At 36.3% G+C, this 27,898-nt stretch overlaps 3 protein-coding genes across 5 annotated transcripts in view; 2 read left to right on the top strand and 1 right to left on the bottom strand.

Moving 5' to 3' along the window:
* The window catches only part of slgA (proline dehydrogenase slgA), a 52,028-nt gene extending 40,579 nt beyond the window's left edge, over positions 1–11,449 (top strand). The window contains exons 10-13 of one of the 3 annotated variants that reach the window (XM_019058093.2): positions 591–790; positions 1,305–1,393; positions 2,756–2,978; positions 9,387–11,449. In XM_019058093.2, coding sequence (XP_018913638.1) covers positions 591–790; positions 1,305–1,393; positions 2,756–2,961 — 495 coding nt within the window. In that variant the 3' untranslated portion in view covers positions 2,962–2,978; positions 9,387–11,449. Of the gene's footprint in view, positions 1–590; positions 791–1,304; positions 1,394–2,755; positions 5,612–9,386 lie in introns of those variants that run through there. The other 2 variants (XM_019058099.2, XM_019058085.2) reach the window with 2 other exon arrangements.
* A 1,266-nt stretch (positions 11,450–12,715) lies between these two features.
* LOC109042626 (UNC93-like protein) overlaps positions 12,716–27,898 on the bottom strand; it is a 42,167-nt gene continuing 26,984 nt past the window's right edge. The window contains 4 exon segments of the mRNA XM_072301989.1: positions 12,716–18,288; positions 22,628–22,765; positions 27,131–27,260; positions 27,786–27,896. Of these exon segments, the coding sequence (XP_072158090.1) occupies positions 18,059–18,288; positions 22,628–22,765; positions 27,131–27,260; positions 27,786–27,896 (609 nt within the window). The 3' untranslated portion in view covers positions 12,716–18,058.
* Positions 20,096–27,898, top strand: part of LOC109042632 (MFS-type efflux pump MSMEG_3705) — a 172,104-nt gene continuing 164,301 nt past the window's right edge. The window contains exon 1 of the mRNA XM_072301988.1: positions 20,096–20,215. Within this exon, the coding sequence (XP_072158089.1) occupies positions 20,184–20,215 (32 nt within the window). The 5' untranslated portion in view covers positions 20,096–20,183. The remainder of the gene's footprint in view (positions 20,216–27,898) is intronic.

Raw genomic sequence — 27,898 nt, 5'->3', positions numbered from 1 at the left:
TAACTGAAAAAAGCACGGATTTTGAAAGGTTGGTGCAGACCTACTGAAATCTACGGACTTTTCATGAAAAGGCCTAAAAAGTAGAGATTTTTACAATAAATTCAATGAAAAAACCGTAGGGGTATGCAATTAATTGATATACGTAGTTCATTTTATCATGCTCCTGCTAAATCTTGGCTTACTGCGTAGTTTTTCTAAAATTTCCCTTTTCCAAATCTGAATTTCCTTAACCTCTGTTGTAATTTGTCCCAATGAAAGTTCAAATTCTATGTCATGTAAGGAAAAAGTGTGGAAAGGGCAATGAAAGAGTAAGGATTTCTGGAAACCTCGAGAAAGAAATTTTTTTTAGAACAAGTGGAAAAAGTAAAAAAGAAGAAAAGGTAATGAAAAAGCAAGGGTTTTAGATGATGTAGTAGACACCCTAAAATTGTAAGTAATCAAGACCGCGCTTGACGTCCAAAAATCGCAGGAAAAAAGTATTTGAAGAGATTCATAGTCTTACAAGTGAAATTTAAAATTATTACTCTGAAGCCTTTATAAATTTCAATTTTTTTGTGAACATACTTTGAAAATTCCTTTTATTTTTCTAGGAGCGGGCAAGAGCATCAGCTCTAGGCTACCCTGATCCTATCAACCCATCTTACGAAGCTACAAGTGAGATGTATCACAAAACTCTGACAGAGTGTCTTAGTAGGATCAAAACTTTGAAAGATGCTGGTGATGACCCGAAGAAAATCGCCATCATGGTTGCCTCTCACAACGAGGATACCGTTCGTTTTGCACTTCAAAAGTAAGTTCATCATTTTATATGTATTCTGATGGCTGTTATTTCGTTTAGAGTTGATTCAATGAAATAGGGTTGGAATTGGTTGATACAAGCTTTATTCAATTTGCCATGGAGACTACCATCAGCAGAAAGGAACCGAAAAACATCATTGTCAAAGAAAAAAATTACCAATGCAAATTTTGCCCTTTCGTAAAATCTAACGTGAAAGTAACTTAAAAATTCAGTTCATTGGTCTTGCTTCTGTGACCTTGTAAGTGTGGTATCAATGCTGCTCTAAGGATCGTGTAACCCGTTGCAGTCAAGATCGTCAAATATGGAAAAGATACGCAGTACTTCTTTTTTTGCCTTTCTTATGATTAAATGATTTAGGAGATCATTTTCAGTGTTTACAAATGTACAGAAGTCAAGGACAAGAAACCCCCACATTGACCTAAAACATGTTGTATTTGTTGCGCTGAATAAATCTCATGAAAACAAAATGCATGATCTTTTCATATCTTCCGTCCTCTTTTTTCAGAATGGACGAAATCGGAATTTCACCTGAAGATAAAGTAATTTGCTTTGGTCAATTGCTTGGAATGTGTGATTACATAACCTTCCCTCTTGGTAAGTTCTACAAATATTTTTCTTTAGTTATACCTGCATGATAAAGAAAGATAAAGAAAGATATCGTGCACGACGTCATGTCCAGGCAGTTATGCTGGTATGGACATGTGCAAAGAATGTCGGAGGAGAGGTTGCCCAAACAAGTTTTGGATCGGGTACCACCTGGGAAGAGGCGACGGGGACGTCCCGTAAAGGGTTGGCGGCAGGGCGTTGACGAAGAGATGTTGCGGTGTCAGTTGCCCGAGAACCTCTGGGAAGACAGGCATATGTGGCGTTTGGGTGTCGTAGAACGCCAGATTGTGTTGTAAAGCGACTTCATATATATATATCTGCATGATATCCTCAAACATCCATTCCTTTATCGAAGAATGCAGGGACTATGAAATAAATAATTTTCAGGTCTCTGAAGACTGGTTCGTATTTAGATTAGAAAGACAGTCCTAAAAATTAGCGTGCCTTGATGTAAAACAAGAAAAACCATAGTGTGACAGCAAAAAAAAAAAACAATAAAACAATCATAGAGATGGTTTATTTAATTTGGAGCACATTACGGACGCTCCTGCCTCCCATTTTGTTATGAATTAAGTCATGTCAGAGTGTTTTTCCGTATCTTTAAATTTCACTTACAGTTCTAATTGGTTCAGAATAATTTTGATTCTCCCAAATTCTCATGTGGTTGGCTTTATGTTTCTTCGTGTGTTCAATTGAGCAAGATATGAATTGACACCTAGTATGTAATTGAGGCGTTAGGTGCAAAAAGGGCGTTGTTTGATTGCCTTGTTTCAGAATCTCCAGTGCTAATCTTCATTTTAAAGAGAAAACCATTGAGTGAATTTTCTGAAATTTTTAGCTTTCAGCTCTGTAAAATCATAAAGAATATTCAGTTTAAGTTACAGCAAATTAAATACATTTTTTTAGATCATAACAGATGAAACGTTGGTGGAGATTTTGAGACATTGCAACCAAGTAATGCCCTCTCTGCATTCAGCGCTCCAATTTTTAATTTAATTAAAAATAAAAAAAAGAACAAAACAAATTTAGATTCCTCTATTTAATGATCAAATCAGCAAACATCCTTAATTTAAGTCAATCATCTCTCATGAAAAGATAGGTAAGTTGGACGATTTTCTGAAAAAAAAAGAGAGTGGATTTTGCTTTTATTTCATATTGATGAAGAATGTTTATGTTATTATCTGCCTAAGTTGGAAGGTTAACTGTAAAGGGGTTCACAGTCATCAAATATGAACTACATTTTCTTAATCCTCAGTTTTCTCTTTTTCTCATGTAGAATTTTTAGAGTAACGATCCAGCACCACTACTTGTGCTAAAAGGTTTGTCTTTTCTTCTCTCCCTAAATTTTAGGTCAAGCTGGATACTCTGCTTACAAATATACACCTTATGGCCCGGTGAATGAAGTTCTCCCCTACTTGTCTCGAAGAGCAATGGAAAACAAAGGTGTTTTAAAGAAAATTGAGAAGGAAAAAAGCTTACTGCTCTCAGAAATTGCGCGACGCCTCAAGTCTGGCCAAATATTCTACCGACCTCGTGGAAATTACAGACCCATTTAAAGTGAATGTTTTCATTGGTAAGTTTAAAACAGTTATTTATTTGTAATTAATTTTAGGATATTTCCCACTTTTTTTTTACGTTTAATTTTCTAGTTCCTAAGTTTTCTCTTCAATTTCGTCCAATTTTTGTGTTTCTTTTTTATTCTCACTTCATCTCTTTTTGTTCTTTTGAAGTTCGTTAATTGAGTCATCCAAAAGTTTAATGAGGCTGTTTTGTGTCAGATCTTTTGGATTGTTAACTGTTTAAATTAATTGGACGGGTTGTATTCTGCTGCAGTAATGCAAATCTTAGTGTGATTGGTCAACTTGAAAAATTTTTCTGTTTTTTTCTGTGCATTTTGTAGAGCTGTCACGAGAAATAAAATTCTCAGCAAAGTAATTAGAGCAGTATTATCAGGTATATTTCTTCTTTTTTTTAAATGAGAAGTTGAAACTCATTATTCATCTTAGGGATTCAGCTCTCCAAAGCTGTCTTTAGTTTGTGAAACATTTTAACACTAAATATGAAGAACTCCAAGGCATCCTGTTATGATGTCTCCCTTTGATGCTTGAGTTAGACTTTGATAGTAATACACAGACCACCATCTTCATTACATCTGAATGTTTGCTACAACTGAAGAGAAAAAAAATAAAAAACATCTATGATAAACAAGCTAGGTTTTTCCTTTCAATATTATCCATGTCTGTCCCTTGAAAATAGAAAAAAGTAACTGAGGGATGATAAAAATTGAACGATTTATTATAAATGAATGAATTATGCAGATGCATGCCGAACCTCTTGTTTCTTTCTTTGGAGTCAAATGAGGAATTACTTTTTTTACATGTTATGAGTAACCATAATTGCAAGCTGCAATTTTTCACCAAATTCTGCTCAAACATTTGACTCAAACTTGTTTATCATAACCTACTGCATTTTGAATTTTTAGCAAAATTTATTAATGTTCACTGTTAGCGTAAGTTTTACCTATATTAATAAGTTTATTGAAGTGTGAAGTTATTAGCATTATTTTGCATTGTACTTTTTTGAGCAGACTTGCATATTTACATGAATGTTCAGTCAATTTTGTAATAACCTAAAAGGTAATCGTACTAGCCAAAGAAAAAACAGTTCTATGAAATTGTAACTTCAATATTGCTCAAAGGTTCAAGCTCCTGAAGCTGTCATAAAGAAGTTTTAGAATCTCCAAGCACAAATTATAAACTGTATTGTAAAGTCTAAAGTTCCTTTTAGAGTTTTACTTTACTTTTAAATTAGTAGGAAGAAGTTTGAAACCAGGTGCAAATGATATATCCTGTTAGTTTTGAACACCTACTTCTGAAATTGTTCTGATAAGCTAGTGCATTGGTGTTCATCAGCAAACTCTCATGGTGTAAATATTTACTTTCATTTTGGACTGCTAATCTAGTCCAGATTTTATAGGTTTTAAAAAAGTGATTTTGGAACATTAGTATTAAGTCATAAAAACAGAACTGTTTTCAATGTTCAACATCCTACAAATATTTGGCTGCTGTAGTTTTATATTTTAATTTGAGAATAAAATAGAAAGTGTTAGAGTTGGCGCAAGTTGAATACTTCGACATTCACATTTATTTTGAACTGCAAGGTTTAAAGTTAATTTACTTCAGCTTTTACTCTTCCATTATCTTTTTTTTTCTTGCGCATCAGTTATTTCCATGATAAACGACGGGGAATTGAAAATGGAGTCATAAGCATAATTTTTAATGAATTGAGAAAATAAATTATTAGGAAAATCGATTGAAGCAAAAATTTGTTGAGGAGAAAAAGGAATTTTCTCAAAGAGAACACCTTTTATTGTCTATACTTATTTCTAGTAACTATTTCTTATTGTAGTCTTTTCAGTAGTTTTTGGCGATCCTTCAATATTTAAAGACTACGCTCAATTTGCGCTCAACACAAGTGCAGCAGTTTTGAAATGGAGCCTGTGTATTTTCTTTTTTTCAGGTGTTGGAAATGAAATTCATTGCTAGAACTTCCTCGAAAGTTTAGTCAGTCAATTTCAAGAAGCGTAAGCTTCAGTTTTTGAATGGGTTGATCTAATACCAAACTTTCTTTTTTATATAATGGATTGTGCATCATAATCATGATTTCTGCTTTGCCGTCTGTTGATGTATAACGTGACTGACTTTCATTTTTTTCTCTGAGATGGTCCGTCTCATGCCAGATAAATTCTTTTTTTTTTTGTCTTAAGGATTTTCTCTTGTTTTGTAATTATTCAATATACATAATAAACAAATCTGGTACGTAGGCACTCTTTGCTGCCTCAATCACGTATTATAAAGCAAGATTTTTGTAAATCACTGAAACAGTCTCATTAAACTGTAAATCTTTTATTTTGTTTTCACGCTCTCTTCAGAGAATGCTCTCCATGTGACTTTATGTACAGTATTAATTTTAAAAGCAGGTGATTGTAAAATAATTCAAGAACAAATTGTAAGGAGTCCCTCTGAAGCTCCTAATTTAATCCTTTTTACAAATGTATAATTTTCCGGTATATCTTCTCCTTGTGAATTAAAATCCAGTTCATTGTTCTAACTGAATTGTTTTAAATTGTACGATAATGTTGTGAGAAATTGTGTTGTACGTTACCAGATTAAAAAAACCGAAATAAATGTCATTTTATGCAAATGAGCTCATCGATTATTTTCCATTTTATCTCAGAAAATCTTAACAATTCTATCTGTTACCGTCAAGGTTCCAGAAAGTAAGCTTCAAATTTTTTCATATGCTCCTTTTTTCTTGAAATCTCTCGCTAATAATCTACATTGAGAGGAAATGAACATTTTGGTATCTCGCTATGAATGGAGAAACCATAGTTTCATCCTTACTTTTTGTTCTTTCATCAATCCACGGTTTGAAGAGATCGGTATAATCAGATCCATTTTATATTTTTTTTTCAAAAAATATGTATCATCACTAAAAAAATTATTCTACCCTTTATGGTTGGTTTTAAAGCTTATACAGTTCTTTTTCAGGCTGAAAATTTTTAAGTCGCAATTTTTGAATTATCTCAGCTTCAAAAATTTTCATCTCTTATATTTTATGTAATGATACTGAATCGAAGAACTTCAAACTTTTTGCTGCCAGACTTTAATTGTTTGAAATATGCATATATTCTTGTTTCTGTCTGCTCGTTAAGTTAATAAGCTGGTACTGAGAATTTGTGGCATATTTAAAATGATAATTGATGCAGCATCCATGTTAATAATATCATTGGTAAGAGATGAATTCCTGAAGATGACAGGGGTGTAAAAAGTTTTTAAGCGTCGATCATTCCTTGCAATCCAGCGTTATTGTCTCTCGGTAAGACTACCGATTTGTCTGAGGGCAAAACACTCCATCGGCTCTACTTTTTCCAAAAGATGAACAGTAGAAAAAAACTAAGAGCTCATCACCCTAGACAACTGCTTCACATTTGCTATGCTCTGCTGATTGCATAATTGGACACTTTTTGCGCCCCTGGAAAACTTTGAATGAAGTAATAACTCGATTATCAGACCTGTACTTATCTGGTGCGGTAATGAAACACCGTCGACACTCCAACATTTTTCTCATGAAAGAAAATTTGGCAGTCGCCAAGAGTCAAGTGCTCCAATGGTGACAGATAAAGAGTTTCGGGTGGGTATTCCTGACACAATATCATACCTTTGTCGGTGAATTTATTTGTCTTATGCAACATATTTTTAGACTCATTTCATGTGGTTTCGTGTGTTTTCATGCATATTTGATTATCCAGTATTTTCGGTATCTAAAGCTGGCTTTGCCATAATTTATCAGATAATGGAGTTATTATTGTAGTTCAATATATGCCATGGAGTGGCAGCTATTTCAGAATGTCATCAAAGCTGCATTATGACAAATATTTGTTCCACATTCTTCTGAACGGGAGGGGAAATTCTTCTAAAATTTTTGCATCTTGACTAGGTGTAAATTTCATAATTTTCTCAAGCTGTAAGTCCATGTACGATGACGTCATTCTTGGATTAATTGTTCTTATATCTGGAAAAAAATAATTAAATTCTATCAAACATGTATTTTCTGCACATACCAAGAAAATGAATGTCCCATTTAAAGCGCAAAAACTTTGAACAAATTTCCTTTACAGAGTTCCATGAAATATTGATCAGGTATGAAGTACAATGGCATTTAATGCATATTTTTATTGCTAAACTTAATAGCTTCTGTCATTACTTCAACCGTTAGGTTTATACATATAGGTATACAGTTGTATTGGAACAAAATTTTGTTGTTGTTGTTTTAAGATAGGTACAAAATATCGTTTGTCAAAATTTACCTCAGATCTCAACTATTCTGAGGTAAGCTTTTACGTGTGCCTTTCTTTACTTTTTAACAGAGGGCTTAGGACACAATTATGGACTTATGGAATAGAGGAAAAATTTACATCTAAATATGTAGTTTTCTGTTATTCTGCTTTTGTTCATGCTTGTGATAGGTAAAAAGGAGCCATTGATTTCATTTGGACGTATTTCTGCCAAACAGAACTATGTGCATCAAGACATGAGCCTTGAGACCCATATGAATATATGCATAACAGGGCTCATGTCATATTGCACATGGTTCCGTTTGGCAGAAATATGTCCATTCAAGCATCTACCTATTACATGCAAGTATGGTAACTACCTCTATTTGATGATTTTCTTTATCACAAAAACTTTGTATTAATCCTTCTATCTGAACTTAATCGTTCATCTAATTCTAGAATAATTCTGGCATTTTTGACACCACAGAATTGAGGACCTCTCGGTAAAAGAGCATATTGTCGCTCCTCTGATGTAAGGGCGTACCTCAAGAAAGGTGTGAGCCCTGTTCTCCGTATAACTCTATGCCCTCAGGGGCTCATATGAAAATGAGGTTATGCTCCTGTATCAGATCAGCGACGACAGAGGCCTGCAACACTGATAAGATTTTGCAGCTTATCTCTGAATGCACAACTGACATCTAAAAGCTCTGCTATGCCTTTTTCAAAATAACCTCTGACTTTTTCTTCTTATTGCTGTGAAAGCAATTCGACTGTAAATTAGTTCAGTTTTCCACTAATGGCAAGTGAAACTGTATACTCTTAGCTGTGTTGTAAGCCTTTTGTGCCCTTTTACCAAAGAATTCCTCAATTATGATTTTTTTTTTTTTTTTTAAGAAAAAAAAAACAATAATCAAATTGTCTTGAAATTATACATGAAGAAGTCAATAGCCTGTTTTAAATAGGGAAATCTTAAGAGCTATTTTTTGCGGACGCTCATATCTTTTTTACGATAAATTTCCTCAACAATTATTCCTATTTTGCCTCTGTCAAATGAGCTATGATCGCTTTAGCTACAAAACACTGAAAAGTGACAATATTCTCCATGTCTAAAATGGTCCTCTCTCTTATCTTCATTTTTTGCCATCAAGATACCTCTGAATTTATGAGTTCAGATAAATTATTTTTGTGATAGTTCGACACGCAATCTTGATGGTAAGTTTACTAATTTTACTGTAGGTTGTGTAAAATGAGAGTATCAGCTTCTAATGCAACTTTGATTTGCTTTAATTGTCTTGTCCACTGTCCATTATCACTTGACAAAGTATCCACTCAACAGTTTTTTTTTTTAGCTTTTTGAAGGTTTTTAACGAATTTTTCTCTTGCCTTTTAAGGTAATAAGAATTATTTATAAGGTATATAGTTCATCAAAATTTAAAAGATGGAAACCTCTGATTCATCAGAGTACGGTTTCTGTTCAGTGTAATAAAGCTGAAGGAACAGATGAGTAACTGAATTTTCTGATGACAAGTTTGTGCAAAATAGTTCTTTTCGTTGGTTTTCTGATTGACGTAGTTTCTTGAAAATATTTATGAAGAGGTTGATTCCTTGAAATTGTTTTTGGTAACTTGTCAGAACCAGGATCTGTCTTAATTTTTTTCTAAATGAATAAAATCCTGGATAGGAGAGGCAATCCTCAGAATTAATTCCCAATAAAGTTGTTATCACCCAATTAATTTAGAATGATGTGTAGGTTTATGTGTGATTTATTGAGTCAATTTTTCTTGCTCTTTCTATGAAGTATCATATCAGGCTCGTATGGAGCAATTTTTTATCTTTTTCTTCTGCCATGGCATTTGCGGTTCAACATAGGGTTTCTGTTCCACGCTAATTTCACGCCTTAAATCTCATGTACAAGTAGCAGCTTTATTTTATAAGTGAAGATAGTAGAAAGTCAGCTAAGTACAAAAAAGTTTGTTTAGCTTGGTTCAGGCCTGCCTGATAGTGAGATCAGCTGGAAATCAGTTTCACGCCAAAAAAATGTAATGAAGGAATCCCTGTCGTATTTCAAATTAATCATCAGCTTTTTGTTTATGACTCAAGGTTTCGCTTGTTTTTTAAAAAATCATTCTTTTCTTCTTTTTTCAGGTATTCTTGAAGAATTTTTTGAATGACTCAAAAGTATAAATTAAATCGTGAAAATTCAATTATCAATGAGAATCTCTTGAAACAAACCAGGAATATATTTATTAAAGAATTTCTGTAACTTGTAAACTGTAGGAAAGGACAATGTTCCTAAAAATTGTCCTCCTCATGTTATCATTCTAGTCTCTGTGGCTCTGAAAAACTGCTCCTTGATTCAATTAATGAAGAGTTGTGTGAAAGCTTCCTACGATGTATAATACAGCATCATCATTAAAGGCAATTAATAGCAAATCATATAAAGGACTTTAGCACCAGCCCAGTTCGTGTATCTTGTAGTTTTTTCCCCTCTTTATTTTTCCTATCTCTAGTAAATGATGCCAAAAATTGTCAGAAAGGCTTTTTAAGTTAGCTTTTGAACTGTTGAAATAGCTCTATAAGATGTTAGTTTTGTCCTTGTGCATCATACATTGACGATGCAATTTAAAAAAACAATCCCCAGGAAATTTTTCAATTATTATCAGGAATGATAAAGCAAAATCCTGACCTAAATAGCAACGCTCTTTTTATTTAATATGGCTAATTTTAATGATGTGAAAAGGAACTTTTCTTTTTTGTGGCAGTAAAAATAACGTAATGGCAAGCATCTTCATTTGTATGTTTTGATGTCAGGTACACACATTCACCTGAAGGAAGTTGTGTTTCTTGCACTTTGGTTCGTATTGATACTCGTTCTTTCAACATTAAGTCCTCCCTAAACAATGTAGTTCTTATTGCTTAAGGAAGCCTTAACATTTAGAAAAGACTACGCAGACAGTCCTTGGGAACTGAATCAAGATAGAACTCCACAATAAGTGAGGTTTTTGGGCAAGGACAACAGGGGCAATTTTTCATTATTTTATGAAGATTATTAATCATTTAGGGAGGATTTGTTTTTAAAACCCTCCTTTAATAGATTGCTTTCAAATTCCTGTAGTGGAGACACCTTAAATCCTCAGGTCACTTTCTAATTTTAATTTTTTATATAAAGATGAAGAAAAGAAAATTAAAATGAATTAAAAATTCTGCAACTTTAACTTTATTACTTAAGTTTTACAGTTGAATTAAGACACTACTCCAAGACTGTCAGTTGACATCCAGGGTTGCCACAGTCAAGGAATTTTAAAAAAGTAAGGGATAACCTGTGAATGTCAGGTTAAAATTGTTGAACAAATTGGTCTTAGAATGAGTTTGATGTTCTGAACAGTTGATTTTGTTTAAAAATTGTTTCAATTTTTTTTTTTTTAAACCACCCTGCAGTCCCAGTTTCCAGGGAATAAAGCAAAATATGTCTAAGAAATCAAGGAAATGTCAAGGAATTTACTTCACTAAATTTTGTGGCAACCCAGTGACGCAGGTAGCAAATTGAAACTTTACACGGCATGGTAAGTTATGCTAAGAACAGTACATTTCTACTGCTAAAGAACTTCTTTCCGAACTTGTAGCAGCTTTGCTATCACCAAAAAGCTTCAGATCATGAAAAAATTCAACATTTCTAAAACTAGTCAGCATAGGTACTTATATTGTCGGACTAAATTTCTGAAACTATTTATACGTATTCCATATATTTATCTTTTATAAGACTTCGACCCTCTTGTAGGCTTGTGAGTAGTATCTTAAGTTTCACATGCTTTGTACGCCAGTTGCTGATTCCATAATAAATTCAGAAGATCTAGGGTAATTAGGATTAGTAGATATTGTAAGCCTTACTGATCAGACAATAAAATGTAATATTCATTCAGTAGCTAACTTTCTCTATTACTCATTTTATTTATTGATCAAGTAACTTTTTTTTAGTGCAACTAAGTATTTAGTAATCAACTTCAAGGCTCTCAGAATGTTGGATATCCACGTTATTATCATGACCGTTTTTGTTGATGAATGTTTCACCATGTACTTACCTACTTCAATGTTAATTAAGTTTATTAGGTGACCTGTTAAATTTGTAAAGGGAAATGAAGTCATTGTTAGAAGGTGGCCAAATGTGTTGCTCTGTTGGAAAAGAATAAAATTCTTCCATTCTCATGGAATGTGTTTGTCGGAATTATTTCATCATCTCAATCAGCACGTCCCTGATCCAATAGACCCACCTCTTGTGCCGGTAGAAAACTGAGCCCGACACAGGGTGCTTTCGGTGGCGCCGAGGTTATTTTCTCCGAGTTAATCACTTCAATAAAATCCAATTTAATCCTCTGCATATTTTACATACTGAGTTGTGAATTAAAAGCAAATTTTTTGTATCATTCTACTTATATGTATTTTTACATATTTTACCTGTGTTTATGTCATCAGGACAGAGCAGAGTTTATGTCATTTTTATATAGTACCTATCAGGAGTTTCTACGAGGGTGGATTTTAAGGTAAATTTACCCATTTACTATCTCTAAAACTATTTATGGTAGAAAAAAAATCAGACCGGCTCAAGAACGACCATATCCTCAGCTTGGTAACAAGCTATAGTTTTTAAAATTTGGTACTTGTTGTGGGAAGTAATGACATATGGATTACATTTTGCAAAAAGGAACCACTATTTCTGGCCAATTTTTGAAACAACATACATGCCGTTGGTTTCCCTATGCAGATATGTGCTTTTAAGGGAGAGCCAGGGATAGTGGTTCCTTATTGCATAATGTAATCCATATTTTCCACACCCACCTCATGTCTTTACCATGCTGTAAGGTTTAAGAGAAAACTTAACTTATGAGGGGCTTGAAAGACAAGTGGGATAAGTGCATACATTTTTGAAAATTTTGAAGTATCAATAATTTCAACTAAAACTAGTCTTCAATTATATACTGTGAAAAATACACTACCGAAATCCAATTTTTAAGCATCAAGAAGTGAATTTGTGCTTTCTTTTCGCCATAAGGCTCCATGTAACTTTGAAACTTCAAACACGTTTTTCTTGAAATAGCGAAAACTGCAAGCTGGTCAAGGGTATATGAGACAGCCCAAGTAACAATGGAGCACGAAACAGGGTATCAAATTATGCACTATGATTTATTTTTCTTTTGATCAGGAAACACCGCTCAATTCTCTTACTCTGTCTCTATCTGTTGAGTCGATTGCTGAAGGAAGAAAAAATGAGATTGCACCGATAGAAATTTTTTATCAGTTTATTTTCATATCATGTTACACTAATTGAGCTAAACAATAGTTAAAATACACTCAAAATTTTTAACATCTTATAAAAATACATCTTGAAAATCTCAAAAATTTGATTATGTTTCATCGTTAACAGTCCTGATGATGTCATTAAAAGTCCTTCAGAGGGGAGTCCATCAAAGGTTGTTCGGTGTTCACATTTGATGTGAATTGAATTCAGTTTAACTGAAGATCATCTATCAATCGTAATGTATGTTGCCAGGTGGAATGCTATTTACAAAAGTTATAAGCGCTACATATATAGCTGCAATGTTTCTTTTAAGACAAGTCTTCAATTTTTGCTGACAACATAATTAGACAGAATGACTGTTGGCACTGATATTTCAATCAATTAAAGCCACATATACTTTTTTACCCCATCCCACACAAGTTATTGCAGGAATTATTCTGCTTCATAGCCCATATCATTTTTGCCTCCCTCCTTTTGTGGCGGTATCTTCCTCCCCTTCAAAACCCTGCTCCCTGCTACAGCAAATTTCTCTTTTTCACCACATAAGAAATGCCTCTTCCTACCCTAAGTCAAGCATAAGTCCCTCCTGTTGAATAATAATCACATATTTTACTCCTTATTTTTGAAAATACTTATGTCCCCTCACTTTTAAAAAGTAGATACCTACTTTTTTAGTTCATACTTCCAAACATTAATCTCAGAATGGTCTATATTCACAACTGGTCAGCAATTGTAACCGCACAGACATCCAAGATCTTAATGGTTATCTTAGGCAAAGGAAAGTCATTGAAATGTTAACGAAATTCAGCCTTACTGGGTTAGTAGGTTTCAAAGTTATTTACTTCAAACTGTTTTATTGATGCTGTCTACAATATTAGGGTAATATTACTGGCAGATGAGATATATTCTAGACAGTAGGTACTATTCCAGTACAATTATTTTGGTTTGTGATGTTGCAGACTTCCCGTCGAACTCCATTTTTTAAATAGAAAAAATTCAACCTCGTAGGTATCTTATAATTTTTTCTAATTTATCGTCTCAGTTTGAAGAACATCCATTAAAAATTTCAAACAATAGCGTTAGTTTGTTCTCTTTCGATAAAATAATACAGGATCGGAGATTTTGAGCAACTGCAAACGAGTTATGAGTTCTTGAAATCTCACTATCGATAAATAAATGCTTGAGTTAAAGCCTTGGAAAATTGAGTGGAAACATGCACTTTTTAAACACATGCACACTTTTTAAGCACAACTTTTGCTTCACAGCAATGGAACCCTGCTAAAAATTGGCGATAAGAGCTGCGTTTCAAAATACCATAGGAATTCTTATAGCCGGCTAAAGAAGGCTACAGAAAATCATATAGCTGGCTGTAGAATGCGGAGAAAATCACACGGCCGGGCTATACGAAGCGATAAAAAATTATGCAGCCGGGCTATATAGTTCCTATCGCCGGGCTTTACACTTTATCCCCATCGGTTGTAATAGGCTATAAGAAATTGTGTAGAAATTCGTGTGCTTTGGAAATCATTAAGTTTGATACGGAACCACCTTAATATATACAAAACACACATTATATTTTCCTTTAATACATATTTTTTTTTCATCAATTAAAATGAGAAAAATCCATACAGGATGTGCAAACATTTCAAAATCATGAGTTGAATAACGCTGACTCCACGAGATTAAATATTAGAGCCTAACACAAAGCGGAGCGGCGACGCACTGGTGCCTACAAACCTAACAGGGATACTTCACGCATTGCGCAACGCGTGAAGTATCCCTGTTAGGTTTGTAGGCGCCAAAGCGCGTCTCGCGCTAGCTGCCCGCCTGCCACGGCGCTTGAAGCAACTATTTCACACCAGAGGTATTGCACAGTATCATACGAAACTGAAGGCACTCTAATTTATTAGGAATGTCAGACATCCATCAAAAGTACGGAGCTTTCCTCGCAAAATAAATCAAGATACTACGGCCCAAAAAGAGAGGAGTAGTCCAAAAACTCACTAAGTCCTAGCATCCGTAATTAGTAACGTTTAGCATACACTTTATCGCCTGGCTGTTGCCTAGTCACCATCGGCTATAAAAGGCTTTAAGAAATTGTGTAGCCGGCTGTAGAAGCTAATGGAAATCTTACAGCCGGCTGTAGGTCTATGGTATTTTGGAACACAAATTCTACTGTCAATTTTTACCAGGGAATTTGAACTAAGTATACCTGCAACGGAAGTTGAATTGATATTTTTGGCTGTTGAAATCCTTACTCAATGATACCTTTGTTAGTCCTTGCAGCTAGAGGCGAAATGTAAAATCTAAAGATTATTTAACCATTGTTACTCAGAGGGCAGTGTCTTCATTTTTGGTAAGGCTGGTTCTTTTCAATGTGCATATTTCCTGCAAGAATTTTTTCTCTAATTTTTCACTTTTGCTGATGAAAAGGTATTGCCTACTTTAATACCAATGAATTGGTAATCAGCTTGAAAGAAATGGAATCATACTTGAAACACGTACCTACCTAGTAGGTAATTATTCAGGTAAATTATCATATTATAATTATGTAAAGTAATATATATAATTATTTCACATGGATGATTTCAAATGGCAAGCAATACCTCTTGGAGGGAGTGTGGAGGGCTAAGGACAGAGATATATGCTTCATTGGTTACATCCTTGCATCATGACTTCCCCTTTTTCTTCATAAATTAAGAATGGCTTTATTCAGCAATCCCTGCTTTCTTGAATAGCTGAATGTATCAGGTTCAAGTCCTTTTCATAGATTGATTTGAGAATGCTATATTACTTAGGTAACATACCAAATTGGCTTGTCTGATGACTGGGTTAAATGAGAACCTGAACTGATATTTGTTTCATTTGGAGCAGCCAATGGTACAATAACCTGTGAGTTTATCGCTTATTTGCATTACTGTTGTTTCGGATAGTAATTAAATACACCCTGAGATAGTGCTGAAGAATGTAAAAATTTGAGCGGAGAAATTAACATCAAATAGATGAACAGGAAATAACAGAAAACATTAAATGTGCCTAGACAAACACCTAGCAATGCTGTTAAAGTTGTCGTAAAAAACATTTGAAAGTGGATTTATCGTTTCAAATGAGCAGATTTATTTACTCGAGCATTATATTATGAACGAGAACTTGTTTTCGTTCTTGACTTGATAGAAAATGAGAATCTTATCAGACTTTAAATGACCCTGGAGAAAGTATGGATGATTGATGGTCAAATATTTTATGATGTTCAATCATTTTATCTGTTGATAAAAATATAATAATATATTTTTGTAACAAGATTAACTAATTTTGCATCTTGAATACCTATCTTCACTGAAATGGGTGCCAAAATTTTGTCAATTTTTTACCAAGGTTATCAAACTTGCGTGTGTAAGTTGAAAAAATGTCGAGGAGGGGGATGCCTACAGAAAGTGTCATCCCATGAACCATTTGCCTTTTCAAAGTGAAAATTGTGACACGGAAACTTCGGTGGAAAATCCATCTGACTACAGAACTTTTTCAGAAACTTCCCATCATCCTCGATTTTCTCTCGTTTTATGCCACCCTGCATGCAGCGTTCTTCCCTAACACAATACTATCGAATGGACCACTATGTGAGCTCCCTGTATCCGAAAGATAGGCAATTCGCAATGCAAAGAAAAATTGCAACTCTATTCAATTTTTCACAATACATTTTCAGTCAGAGAAACTCCTTCAAACAGTGAATAGGCAACTTGCACAACACTCTGATGCAATAGCAATAGTTTTACCAGGTTGTATTCCGATCTGTGCTACTCGAGTAGTGGTCCATTAAATCGGTTGGGATTCTGGCGACTGCGCGGTGAAAACTGCGAATGACGCACAGTGGATCAAGTCAATGAGAGAGGTCGGACATGAAATTTTTTACTTTTAAACCGCCAATTTTGACGTTTATTTCGTCACATTCTAAATTTTAAGGGATGCTCCTCGATGAAAATTTCACGAGAAAACCGATGGAACCACTTTTAAGACCTCAAACGTTTGTATGAACGGAGTTATAAGCGTTTCAAGTTTCCGAATTTTGTCCGACCTCTCCTATTGACTAGATCCACTGTGTGGCGGCAAAGTCGAGCGAGTGCGCAGAGATGCAACATTTTATGAAACTTAATGGAATGAAATCTCATCATGAAATTCCATGATTTTTTTTTTTAGAATTTCTGCCATGGACTCGTAGTGTGCAATGAGACACATAGAAACGGTGAAATCTTGATTTTTGAAATTTTGAAGAAAAAAAATATATCATAAGTCAAATACCGAAGTTATTTAACAAATCTCTTGAAATATTTGCGTGTTACAATTTCATGGAATGTGAAATTCTACTATTCAGCAAAATGAGATTTCATCTAACGAAATGCAGGGTTGCCACAGATTTGGAAAATTAAATTCCCTGAAATTTCCCTGACACACTTTGGTGAATTTCCTTGACTATTGAACAAATGCCATATTGTTGAAAAGACAGTTCGAAATAGCTTTCAGGCAAAATTTGTTGTTTGAAACGTCGAACCCACTCGAGAAAGCAAATAAGGTGATTTGACGATTTCTCCGACATTCTCGTCATTTTCCCAGACATGAGATATGATAGACGCTCCGCAGCCCGTGACAAGATATACTATAAAAAAACAATTTAAAGAGCGGGTACAAGGCTAAAATTTCACGAATAAAACCAAAACGTTTCGGCTGAAAACTCAGCCTTCCCCGGTTGGACAAGTAAAAAAAAAAAAAAAAAAAAAAAGGTAAAAATCTAAGATAGACATTCTCGCTTTGAAAGGTACAGCCAGGCACTATTTTTGATTTTTACCATTTTTTATTTTATTTATCCAACTGAGGGAGGCTGAGTTTTCGGCCGAAATGTTTTGGTTTTATTCGTGAAATTTTAGCCTTGCTACCCGCTTTTTAAATTGCTTTTTTTATTGTACTTTCCCCGACATTTCTAGCACTGAAAAAAAATTCTCGGCGTTTTTACCAAGGTCCGTTGGTACCTTTACCATCTCACTTTTTTACCAATTATTGGTAATTTTACCAAGACAGATTGGTAAGCTTACCTGAAAACCGGTATTTTTACCGTTTTTTCAGGTAAAAATACCACTTTTATTGGTAATCAATTCCTGGTAACTTTGCCATTTTATCTTGGTAATTCTACCACAGTCAATAAAAAGTATTGGCGGTTTTACCAAGGTGCAGTAAAATTACCGAGAAAGTTCAATAATTTTACCGAGATGTCTCGGTCAAATTACCAATTCCATAAATGGTAATTTTACCAAGAAAAAACTGGGATCAAATAGAACCCTGAATTCTTGGTAATTTTACCCTTTTCTTAGTAAATACACCGAGATTTTTTTTCGGTGAGGTTTTTCCCGGACTGTGGCAACCCTGGAAATGGGATTTTGCATCTCTGCGAGTGTGAGATGGAATAGAAAAATAGCAGTCTGATTATTAGTCTCATGGATTATGATAGTTTGATGACGTGAGCGACGGTGAAGGGTCATAACTTGGTCATCTGGGTGTTGGTTCTCCTGTGGGTCTCAAGGCGCCACTCGAGCCAGCTGTACGGGGCCACTGCCATGACGAGCGCCACCGCCAGGCCGTAGAGCTTGATCCAGTTGCAAATGGCCCCGTGGGCCCCGAAAGCCAGCGCCAGCCCCAGGAACCGGAAGAAGAAGCTGTGCGCGAACGGGGCTTGCCACGTGTCCGGGTACATCGACACTATCAAACCTGCAAACAGAAAATCCAATGGCGATCCTTGTCAAGAGAAAAACATTTGAATGAATGAAAAACAACTTAATCAGCCATCACACCGGAAAAAAAAGATGCTTTAATAACATCCCAGATGTTACGGGTACTAAAAAAATGTGCAACAACTCTTGGATGTTGCTATAAACACTCTGGCAGTTAACATAGCATGATAGGTAGGATGTAAAAGTAACATCCAATGATGTAACTTTAACAGCCAGAGTCGTAATGACAACATTCAAGAGTTGTCGCACATTTTTTTAACATCCAGGATGTTACTACAGCACCTCTTTTTTTTCGGTGGCACATAATAAAAGAACAACTTAATTTGGGGGAAAAGCTGCAAAGAAAGAACACAGGAGAAACAAAACCCGGAACGTTTCAAAATAGTTAAAATTTCATTTTCAACCGGAAAATAAATTAAAAATAAAACGAGCCGTCGCTACGCTGTTATTGCGAGACCGAGACTCAATTCATTGACTTCTTTCATTTGAATGAAATTGTACAGATAGATTTTGAGTTATTATGCCGTGCTAAGGAAAAACGCCGTATGACCTTTCTGGCGTTGCCAAATTTATTTGATAGAACACGAGTTTTCTGGTGAACTTATGAATATTTTCCTTCCAAATTTTCGCACAATTTTGCTCGCAATTTCACCCGAATTCCCTGAAAATTTCCACGAAAAATATTCATAACTTTCTTCAAAAACAAGCATTTAATTGAGGTAAATTTGGCAACTCTCAAATGTTCATACGGCGTTTTTCCTTAGCACTGCAGTATTGCTGTACGCAGATTCAGGGGGCGCAGCGCCGGGCGGACGGACACACATGCTTACAAGTCTGGTTCTTTTGATTCATGCACCTTAAAAAACGCCTAAAAATGATGAAATTTAAAAAAAAAATTTACGTTTTTTTTGACGATGAAAGTACTTCCTTTACTCGCGAGGGAAGCGAGAAAGTAAAAATTTGGCCCGAACTGCACGAGGATGGTAGAATAGCACTGCGTCCACGCTATTCTGCGAGGAAATCAAGGCCGAAAAATTCCATCAGATTAAAAAATTTGACCTCTAATTAATCAGCAACTATGGGTGCAAAACTGAAGAAGAGAGTGTTCAATAGCGCAGAATCTAAGCTCTCCTGCAAAGCAAAAATCCCCCCCCCCCCTACCCTGCGCCTAAAAACTTACAAGCGGTACCCATGTATTAGAATTTCAAGATTGAAAGTGATGAATAAGCTATTTATTGTGTATTTATTGCTATGGGACTTTTACTAAATAGCAATTTTAATCCACATGTGAAATACAAACTTGGTGAAAATAGTCATGTTTAATTTTTAAATACGAATAGCTATTTAATTGAAAATTTATATTGGACACTTACTTTTTAAACTATTTTGTTACACCCTGTTCGTGAATTTCAAAGCTACTTAATTGCCATTTATCACTTTCAAATTTTCATTTTGGGAAACTCTGCTACATGGGTATTTGAAAATACATAAATATGTTCATGACACCGTACGAGGACGTTCATATGCGTCACATTGACGTTCTCGCTGAATCTGAATCCAGCTCTGTAATATTACGAGGAAATCGCTGATATTTTGACGTTGAATAATGTTACATTTTCATCGAGTTTCTTTCCGTGATGAAACACGTAGGTCCTGTGTGCGTAGTGTCGCCTCCGTCATGGGAATTTGAAAAATGTCTTCTTCAGATCCGTCATGATTGATTACATGCGAAAATCTGCTCACCGTTCAAACACTGCTGTTACTGCCGGGCTGATTGAGTAAACTGTCACTTATTTGCCGGCACTCAATTGCCTATGTTTCTGTGGTCGATATATCGGTGCTCCGTAAACAGGAAGTGAATTTTGGAACAAAATGGATGACAACCCGTTCGTTAAGTTTACCAGGTAAGATGATTGACGATGCACCATTTCAATTAAGTATTATACATTCTATCCTGACTGCACAAATGTCTAAAATACGATGGTAATGCCAACTGTTCACGGATAGTTAGCAGTGCCACTCATGGATGTGTTTTTTTAAGCTTCCCTCACACAGAGCCTCCTTTCCTCGCGGCACCGCTGAAAATGCCATAATGAAGGTTTTTTTTAAACATGGCCTACATTTAATCAAAACGCTTAACAGAAAAATGGTACGATTCGATCGAGATGCTTGAAAATTTTACTGAAATTACCTTAGTTATAATATTTTCACATATATCTGTTGTTGTGTCCCTTGCAAGTCTATGTACGTGATTTTGGTAAAATCCTTTCCGCGGGGGACTCATCAGAGATTTTTCTCCAAAGACCAGGGAAAATAATCAGGGAAAAATAAAAATAAAAAATTCCGGACACCATGACTTCAAAAGAAAATATTAATGATGATTTCGCTTAAAACCCAATTAATTACCATCTTTACTTTGACAGCATTCGAGATTGCAAATACTATTCTTCCTTATAGTGCAGTAGAGGGAAAGAGTGCCTTGGACGATGCACGGATACAAGGCAACGTTAATTTTAACAACTTGATACAACTGTTTGAACTCTGGGGATGTCTGTATATCTGCATATACAAAGAATTGAAGGCGCTCCGGCTTTTTTCGTGTCGGTATTCCAGGATTGCGCGAAATGCCTGAGAAAAAAATATGAGGGTTGCGCGGAAAAGGCAAAAGGATTGCGCGAATGGAAACCTTAAAATCTGCTACAGGAATGCGCGACTTTAAAATGAAGTTAATTTCAGGTAGAGGTTTGGCAAAGCAGGAAACAGTTGGAAAATAATCGCATTTTTATTTTGACGCTAGTTTAAGTTAGTTTATTGACCAGTCATCGATGTCTTACCTATACCTCCTGATGATAAATGAAGTGAAAACATTGAATAATGGTCGTGGGTATAATAAAAACTTTCCTAACTTTTCTCGGAAAAACAATTTATTTGGGAGAAACGATGCAACGTTGGATGCAACGTACGGCGTCGAAGCACATCATTGCCCTTTTAAGCTCTATTATTCGATGCCGCGATTATTCTAACGCGAGTTCGTATAATCCCGCCAAAAACAGTGCGGCCGGCATTAAACGTATATTAGCGCCTGTAAGACTGTAAGAATACTTCACGCATTGCGCCAAACAGTGCGGTCGGCGCACAGCCCATGTTGGCGCCTACAAGACTGCGTGAATACTTATCGCATTGTGCCAAACGCAGCGCAGTCGGTCAGTTGGCATGCATGAAACGCATATTAGCGCCTACAACACTGTAGGAATCTGTAGGACCGCGTGTTATCATTCTTGACTTTCTGCTCCAGTTTTCACTATAATTAAAGGGAAACTATGTGTCTCATTGTAAAGATTCAGTAACTCGGATGATATTTAATTTTTTTGTTTTGGTTACATTAAAAGAAAATATAACGAACGTAAATGTCGAGTCAAAATGTTCGATACTATTATTTGAGATCAGTCAGGTAAATTCGCTGAAACTTTTCAGAGACACTGTGTGTAGCTTTTTAAAAACATTTATCAAAAATAAAACCTAAAAGTGGTGCATAACGTTGCAATCAGAGATAAATATTTTCTTTCGGGTGTACCCGTCGGGTTTTGAACCCATTCATCTCTTAATAAACTTTAACGTGGATGTCCTTAGTTCACTTCTTTCTTCCGTCGTCTTATGCTGAGAGTCTCCAGTCTGGGCATCCTCGACTTCAAGGGCTCATGGCTCAACTCCCTTGCCATAGAGAAACGAAGGGGGAGTCTAGGAGGGCCTGGCCCTCTTAGAACTGAAAATAGTATCATATACCCCCCCCCCCAAAAAAAAAAAAAAAAATAAAAATTTTCCAGATGTTTTGAATGCAACAATTCGCAAGTATTTTGTGCTGAAAGTAGAAAAAAAAACATAATTATTCCGCAGAAATTCTTTATGGAAGCTTCAAAATGCGTCCACTTAGTCGTATAAATTCTAAAATTTCTCGGGAGATGCCCCTCGGACCCCCCCCCCCCTCCGTGCTTGGGGTCCGGACCTTAAAACTGGTACCAGGGCCCGAGATGGGATGTGGCGGGCCTGGTTGAGAGTTGATTCTAGTAATTTTCGTCGCGCGCATCGTGCGTTCCGGGTTATATTTTGGTTAGGAGACATGTATTACTATGCTTAAATTTGCACCTTGTCTAATGTTCCATTTATAACGTCTTGATACCACTATTCTTGTTCAGGGGATATCCACGTTGCATAAATGAGGAAATGCAGGCGCTCTAGATTTTGAAAGCTATGTGGATGTCCTCGCTGACCTCTTTTTTGCCCTAAAATCGTATAAAAACGTTCGTGAAAATACTCACTAAAACTGAGAGTATCCCAGATAGCGTTACAGACTCCCCAAGCGGCAGCGATGACGTAGAAAAGCGCTGGATCATCCCTCGTCGGTTTCCACTGCAGTAGCACCAAAATCAAGCAAGCGTGGAAAGCGAAGCCAACACCTGAAGAAAACAATCACAGAATTAGCGCAATTAGCAAAATTAGCAGGGTTGTTAGACCATAGATCTGTAATCTATTTTCGAACTTTACTTAAAAAGTCGAATTTTTAATTGCGCTTAAAGCATCGTGTCTAGGACTTGGACCTGACTGTTTTTGCTCAATCACAGAATTAGCATTGGGATTTCAAATCATAAATCTTAAGCGTACTTTTAAAATTGGAATTTTTAAATTGGGCCTAACCCGTTGTGCAGAGGACTTGGAAAAAATTCACATCTAGAAGAGAAGCGTAAAATATCCTAAAAAATATGGAATTGGTCAGAAAATTGGTCATAAAAACTGACAATTTCTACTTTATCCGTTCTGAGACCAAAATATTTATACATAAATCTGCGATTATTGTTCATTTGGCCCTAGAGAATCAGACAAAAGATGAAATAGTTGATTCTTTCCCTAAACTTTGGAGAAAAATCTTGCTTTTTTTTTGTTATTTTATTTTATTTTATTTTTTTTTATTTTTTATTTTAAGAAGATGTTGAGAAAAATGTGAAGGAGTGAAAAAAATCAAGGATTCATTTGGAGCTAAGGAGCTGTACGCGGAGACACGATTTTGGTCCCCCGAAAAATCGGTTTTGAAACAAATTCACTTTTTATTTGTGTGCGAGTAGGTGTAAATTTCAATTTTTACTCGATACCTTTGAACCCTAAAAATGGTGTGTGACAGCAAACTTTAAACGGATCTTCTAAAATATATCCATCTCTTTCAGGGCCGGATTAAGGGGGTGGCCACATGGGCCGCGGCCTATGGCGGCAAAATGTAGGGGGCGGCAAATTTTGCAATCTTCTTTAATGTAGCTATCATAAAAAAGGAGGAAAAATCGGATCCAGAAAATAAAATACAAACGAGAAAAGGCGATAAAATCTCTCATTTCCTGAGAGTAAAAGTATAGTAATTTCTAATTTTGTCGTCTTTCGGTGATACAAGAGACAAAACCTTTAATTAGTCGAGTTAAGAGAGAAACCAAACACGCAATTTGACCTTGAGCGGAGCGGCGCAGAAGGCAATGATGACGAGGACTGAGATGAAAAGGAGAAGCCCTCGGCGCGGCGGTCGGCATGAAACGCATAGCGCCTACAAGACTGGATGAATACTTCACGCATTGCGTCAAACATTACGGTCAGCAGCGGTCGGCGAGCAACGCATAGCGCCTACAAGATTGCATGAATACTTCACGCATTGCGCCAAACACAGTGCGGTCGGCGCAGCGACGGAAGTTAAAATTATTAAACCACATTTATGTTTGTTCTTCCATAATTTTTTCGTTCGTTTGTTATAAATGAAAGGCCTTGTCCAAACAAGGATGGGTTTACGGAACTTAACTTTCGCGTAAAGTTCCGTGAACTTTTGTTAGTATTGACGGGGCTTTCACAAAAAATGTGTCCAACACGAGTAAACGCGTCTCATACACCCCTCTTCCACCGGCACGTTCACTTAACGAATGAGAAGGGGGCGGAAAAATACAGGCGGCCCATGAGCGGCAAATCCGGCCCTGATCTCTTTGAACGGAAACATTAAAACTGTCCTAGTGTTTGTTTGATTTTATATTTTTGAACGTTTTTTTGTTTCAAAATATTTGAGGAAGTAACAGGACGGTAAAATAGTGCTGGATTCACAGAATTTTGCGGCGAAATCAAAGCTGAAAAATTCCCAAAATTAGCATTCGAGTCACAAACTGAACTCTGATGAGTTTCAGGACCAAACTGCAGAGTGGGGGAGAGTGTTCAGCTCAGGCAGATGCACATTGGAATACTAATCTGGGGTCACGCCCAAAGATCTATATTCGCTGGAGCCTTTTTAGACCCTATCAGTAGATCACATTCAGGCAGGTTAGCATTTCGCATTTCCTGTTTTTTCCTCTCTTTTTTTATTAGGTACCTTTGAAGAATAATTCTCTTCGTTGTGGCATCAATACTCGCAATCTTGAGTTTTCGCGTGAAGCAAGGTTTCCCCGCAGGCGGTCACCTTTTCAAAAATGCAGAGCCATTGGTTAACCTTTCACCGCACAATGGTATTTATTAGATGCAATGGAGAATTTTCATGCAAATTTTTCATTGCTTTATCTGAAAGTGCTTAGAGAGTTGATTTCACAGTATTTTTTATAATTTTTTTCCGATATGGGAAATAGTATAAAAATATATTTATATATATATAGTCGCTTTATAACGCACTCTGGCGTTCTACGACACCCAAACGCCACATATGCCTGTCTTCCCAGAGGTTATCGGGCAACTGACACCGCAACATCTCTTCGTCAACGCCCTGCCGCCAACCCTTTACGGGACGTCCCCGTCGCCTCTTCCCAGGTGGAACCTGGGACCTAAAAATATATTTAAAAGTGAGAAAACACACTGCCTAGTGACGAAATCTGGCGGCATTTCCCCTTTAAACACATGTATTTTAGTAAATTAGATCATTTTGTCATATCTTCTCCAACACTGGAAAAAACACACATTGGATCTAGAGTCTAGACTCTTGAAAACATTGACAAGAAAAAGGACTCTTGATTCAAGCAGATTTAAGCTTAAATCAAAAGAATTCGCTCAAATTAGGAGGTTTGGTTCTTGATTTAAGCTTAAATCTGACTGAATCAAGAGTATTTTTTCTTGTCGATGTTTTTAAGAGTCTGGGCTCTAGATCCAATGTGTTTTTCCCGGTGAATAATTGTTCGATTCACGAACCAGAGGTATCCTCGTGTTCAGTTCACTCAGTAGTTTCCACTCAAAACACGAAATTCATCAAATTTCAGACATCTGCAAATTCTCCATTCTCTACAATCTTCAACCCCCATTTGGCGGGGGGGGGGGGAGAGATTACGTTTCCCCTCCATTTTATCGAAGGTTCAACTTGGTCCAAATGTTCGCAGTTCGTAAAAAAGCGCCCTGAAGATAATCGATACTCGTTGTACCTGGGGTTATCTCTAGGTGACGTGGTTCCTGTTGACGCGGTTATACTCCGGAGTGGGTTAATTATCCGGGAACAGGAACGGATCACTCCGTTCTCCTTTTGGATTGATTCATAGCTGCTCGTAAAATTATGCGTGTTTATGGCAAAGTTGGGTCGCCTGCATTTGAGTTTAAGGTGGTTGTTCCTCGCGCCATTACCTCAGTTTATACGTTCGGCCGTAAAGTTCGAGGCTTATCTGTTTCATTTGGTGCCCGTAACTTTCAGTGGTTCTCGAAACAGAAGCTAGAATCGAAATTGGAACGCCCCATTTTACATCACAGAGATGCCCGCATGAGTTTACGAAGACCTCGGAGATTCATATAAGAGATTATCAACCCAGTTGGCTAAACTTGCTCGGACAGATCTGAGAGTAAATGCTGAGTGTTGCTCTAAAAGGACTTTGAGCGATTTTCGAAATAATGGATTGAAGATTTTATAGATCAAGGGCCGTCCTTGAATTACGCTATACTGAAATTGCTGGTTTTTTTTCAAATTCCATCACCCGCTTAAGAGGCTCATAATGCTGACACCCCCATTCAGGAAGTAGAGATTGAGCAATTCACTCAAGCTCACCTCTATTGTTCTCTAACAAGGTGCTTTACTTTCGCACATGAAACGCCTTCAAAGAGTCAAGTATGGAATGAGCTAAAATTAGCACGCACAGCATATTCGTGAAAACAATTGCTGCGGACGCAGCTGAAGGCGAATTGAAAACAACCGTGTAATACACGTTATTATATAGCAATATATCTAGGATAAAGTGCCGAAAGAAAGCTATCTCTATAAAGTCTCATTTCAAGTTTAGAAGGGAGAAAGTGACCGGTCAAGATTTTTAATTTTCGCCAAGCATAACAATTTGTTTAATTATGTAAAAGTTTCCCACGCTTTTTAGGGCAGAATAAAAAAAATAGAGGAAAAATTTCTGCTCGAAACGGACAAGTGCTTTTTGCAAGTCCACCGTTCAAATATCGATCGTAAGACTCAAAGGTATCGTAAAAAAAGTCGGAATGGCTCACATTTAAAACATCAACAAGGAATCGACCTGCAGCGACGATGATTTAACGATCAAAGAAGACATTAATAAACGTTACGAAGTTGCCGTAAGTTCTTTGAGAAAACTTTCCGGAAACTTTCAGTGTGCTAATTTTCAGATCTAAGTGGAGGGCAAGTTTTCATTTACACGGCTAACAGTTTAATGTTTACAAAAAAGTTGATTTTATCCTCAACTGAACTTCAAAAGGGCTGTTTTCTCTCCTCGAGTTCGGTGCGTGATTCCTGAAAGTTGTGCATTTCATCTCAAAGCACCGATTTAATTTTCTTGGAATCTGGCGGATTTGAGTTGTAAAATGGAACACAGTTAACTCACCAATCACAAAATAACGTCTAACGTGTTGGAGAAGCATACTAAGGGTGATCGCCGCCACTGATTGGAGGAGTCCTAAGCTAAGGAGCACCAATGAGACGTTTTGTAATTCCACCGCACATACGACATACCACTGAAACAAGAGTCCAAGATAAGATAATTTTCCTAAATTGAACACTCAAATGTTGCGGAAATTTCACAACCGAGCAACATTTTCTAATCAAGTTAATTTTTAAAAATATCAGATGGGTGGTTACACGATAAATGGAATAGCTTAGTCACCGTAACCGACAACACATTTTTCGGTCATATTTTTAGTAGTAATGATAATCCCTCGAATTTTTTCGCATTGATCTTCAAAGGGTTACGTATTATAACGCTTTCTAATGATTTATTGCTGTACTTCTCAATTAATATTATGTAAATTCTATGACGACTATGACGTTAGGTGTACCTCAATTTCTACGTGAACCTCATGCTGTATATAACTCTGTGCTTTCCGTGGTTCATGTAGAAGTAGAGATTCTCCCTCAAGTCAGAGAAGGGAATATATGTGAGGTACGTTTTTGCAGGAGCTTAGAGAGTAAAAAATATTCTACTTGGCTGGGTTAGTTCGCTTAGAGCCACCTTAACATGCAAAAAGGCAGAAATGTCTCACCTTCGTGAAGTCGGTGTAAATAAAAGCCTGCTCGAGTCCAATAAATATGGACAACGGCGCCGCCAGCTGGAGCTTCGGTCTTTGAAAATATTCTTGATGATGGTGACGAACGG

Source organism: Bemisia tabaci, chromosome 6 (assembly GCF_918797505.1).
Source record: "Bemisia tabaci chromosome 6, PGI_BMITA_v3".
NCBI lineage: Eukaryota > Metazoa > Arthropoda > Insecta > Hemiptera > Aleyrodidae > Bemisia > Bemisia tabaci.
Note: the sequence above shows the minus strand (reverse complement) of the source record. Positions and strands in the feature narration are given on the sequence as shown.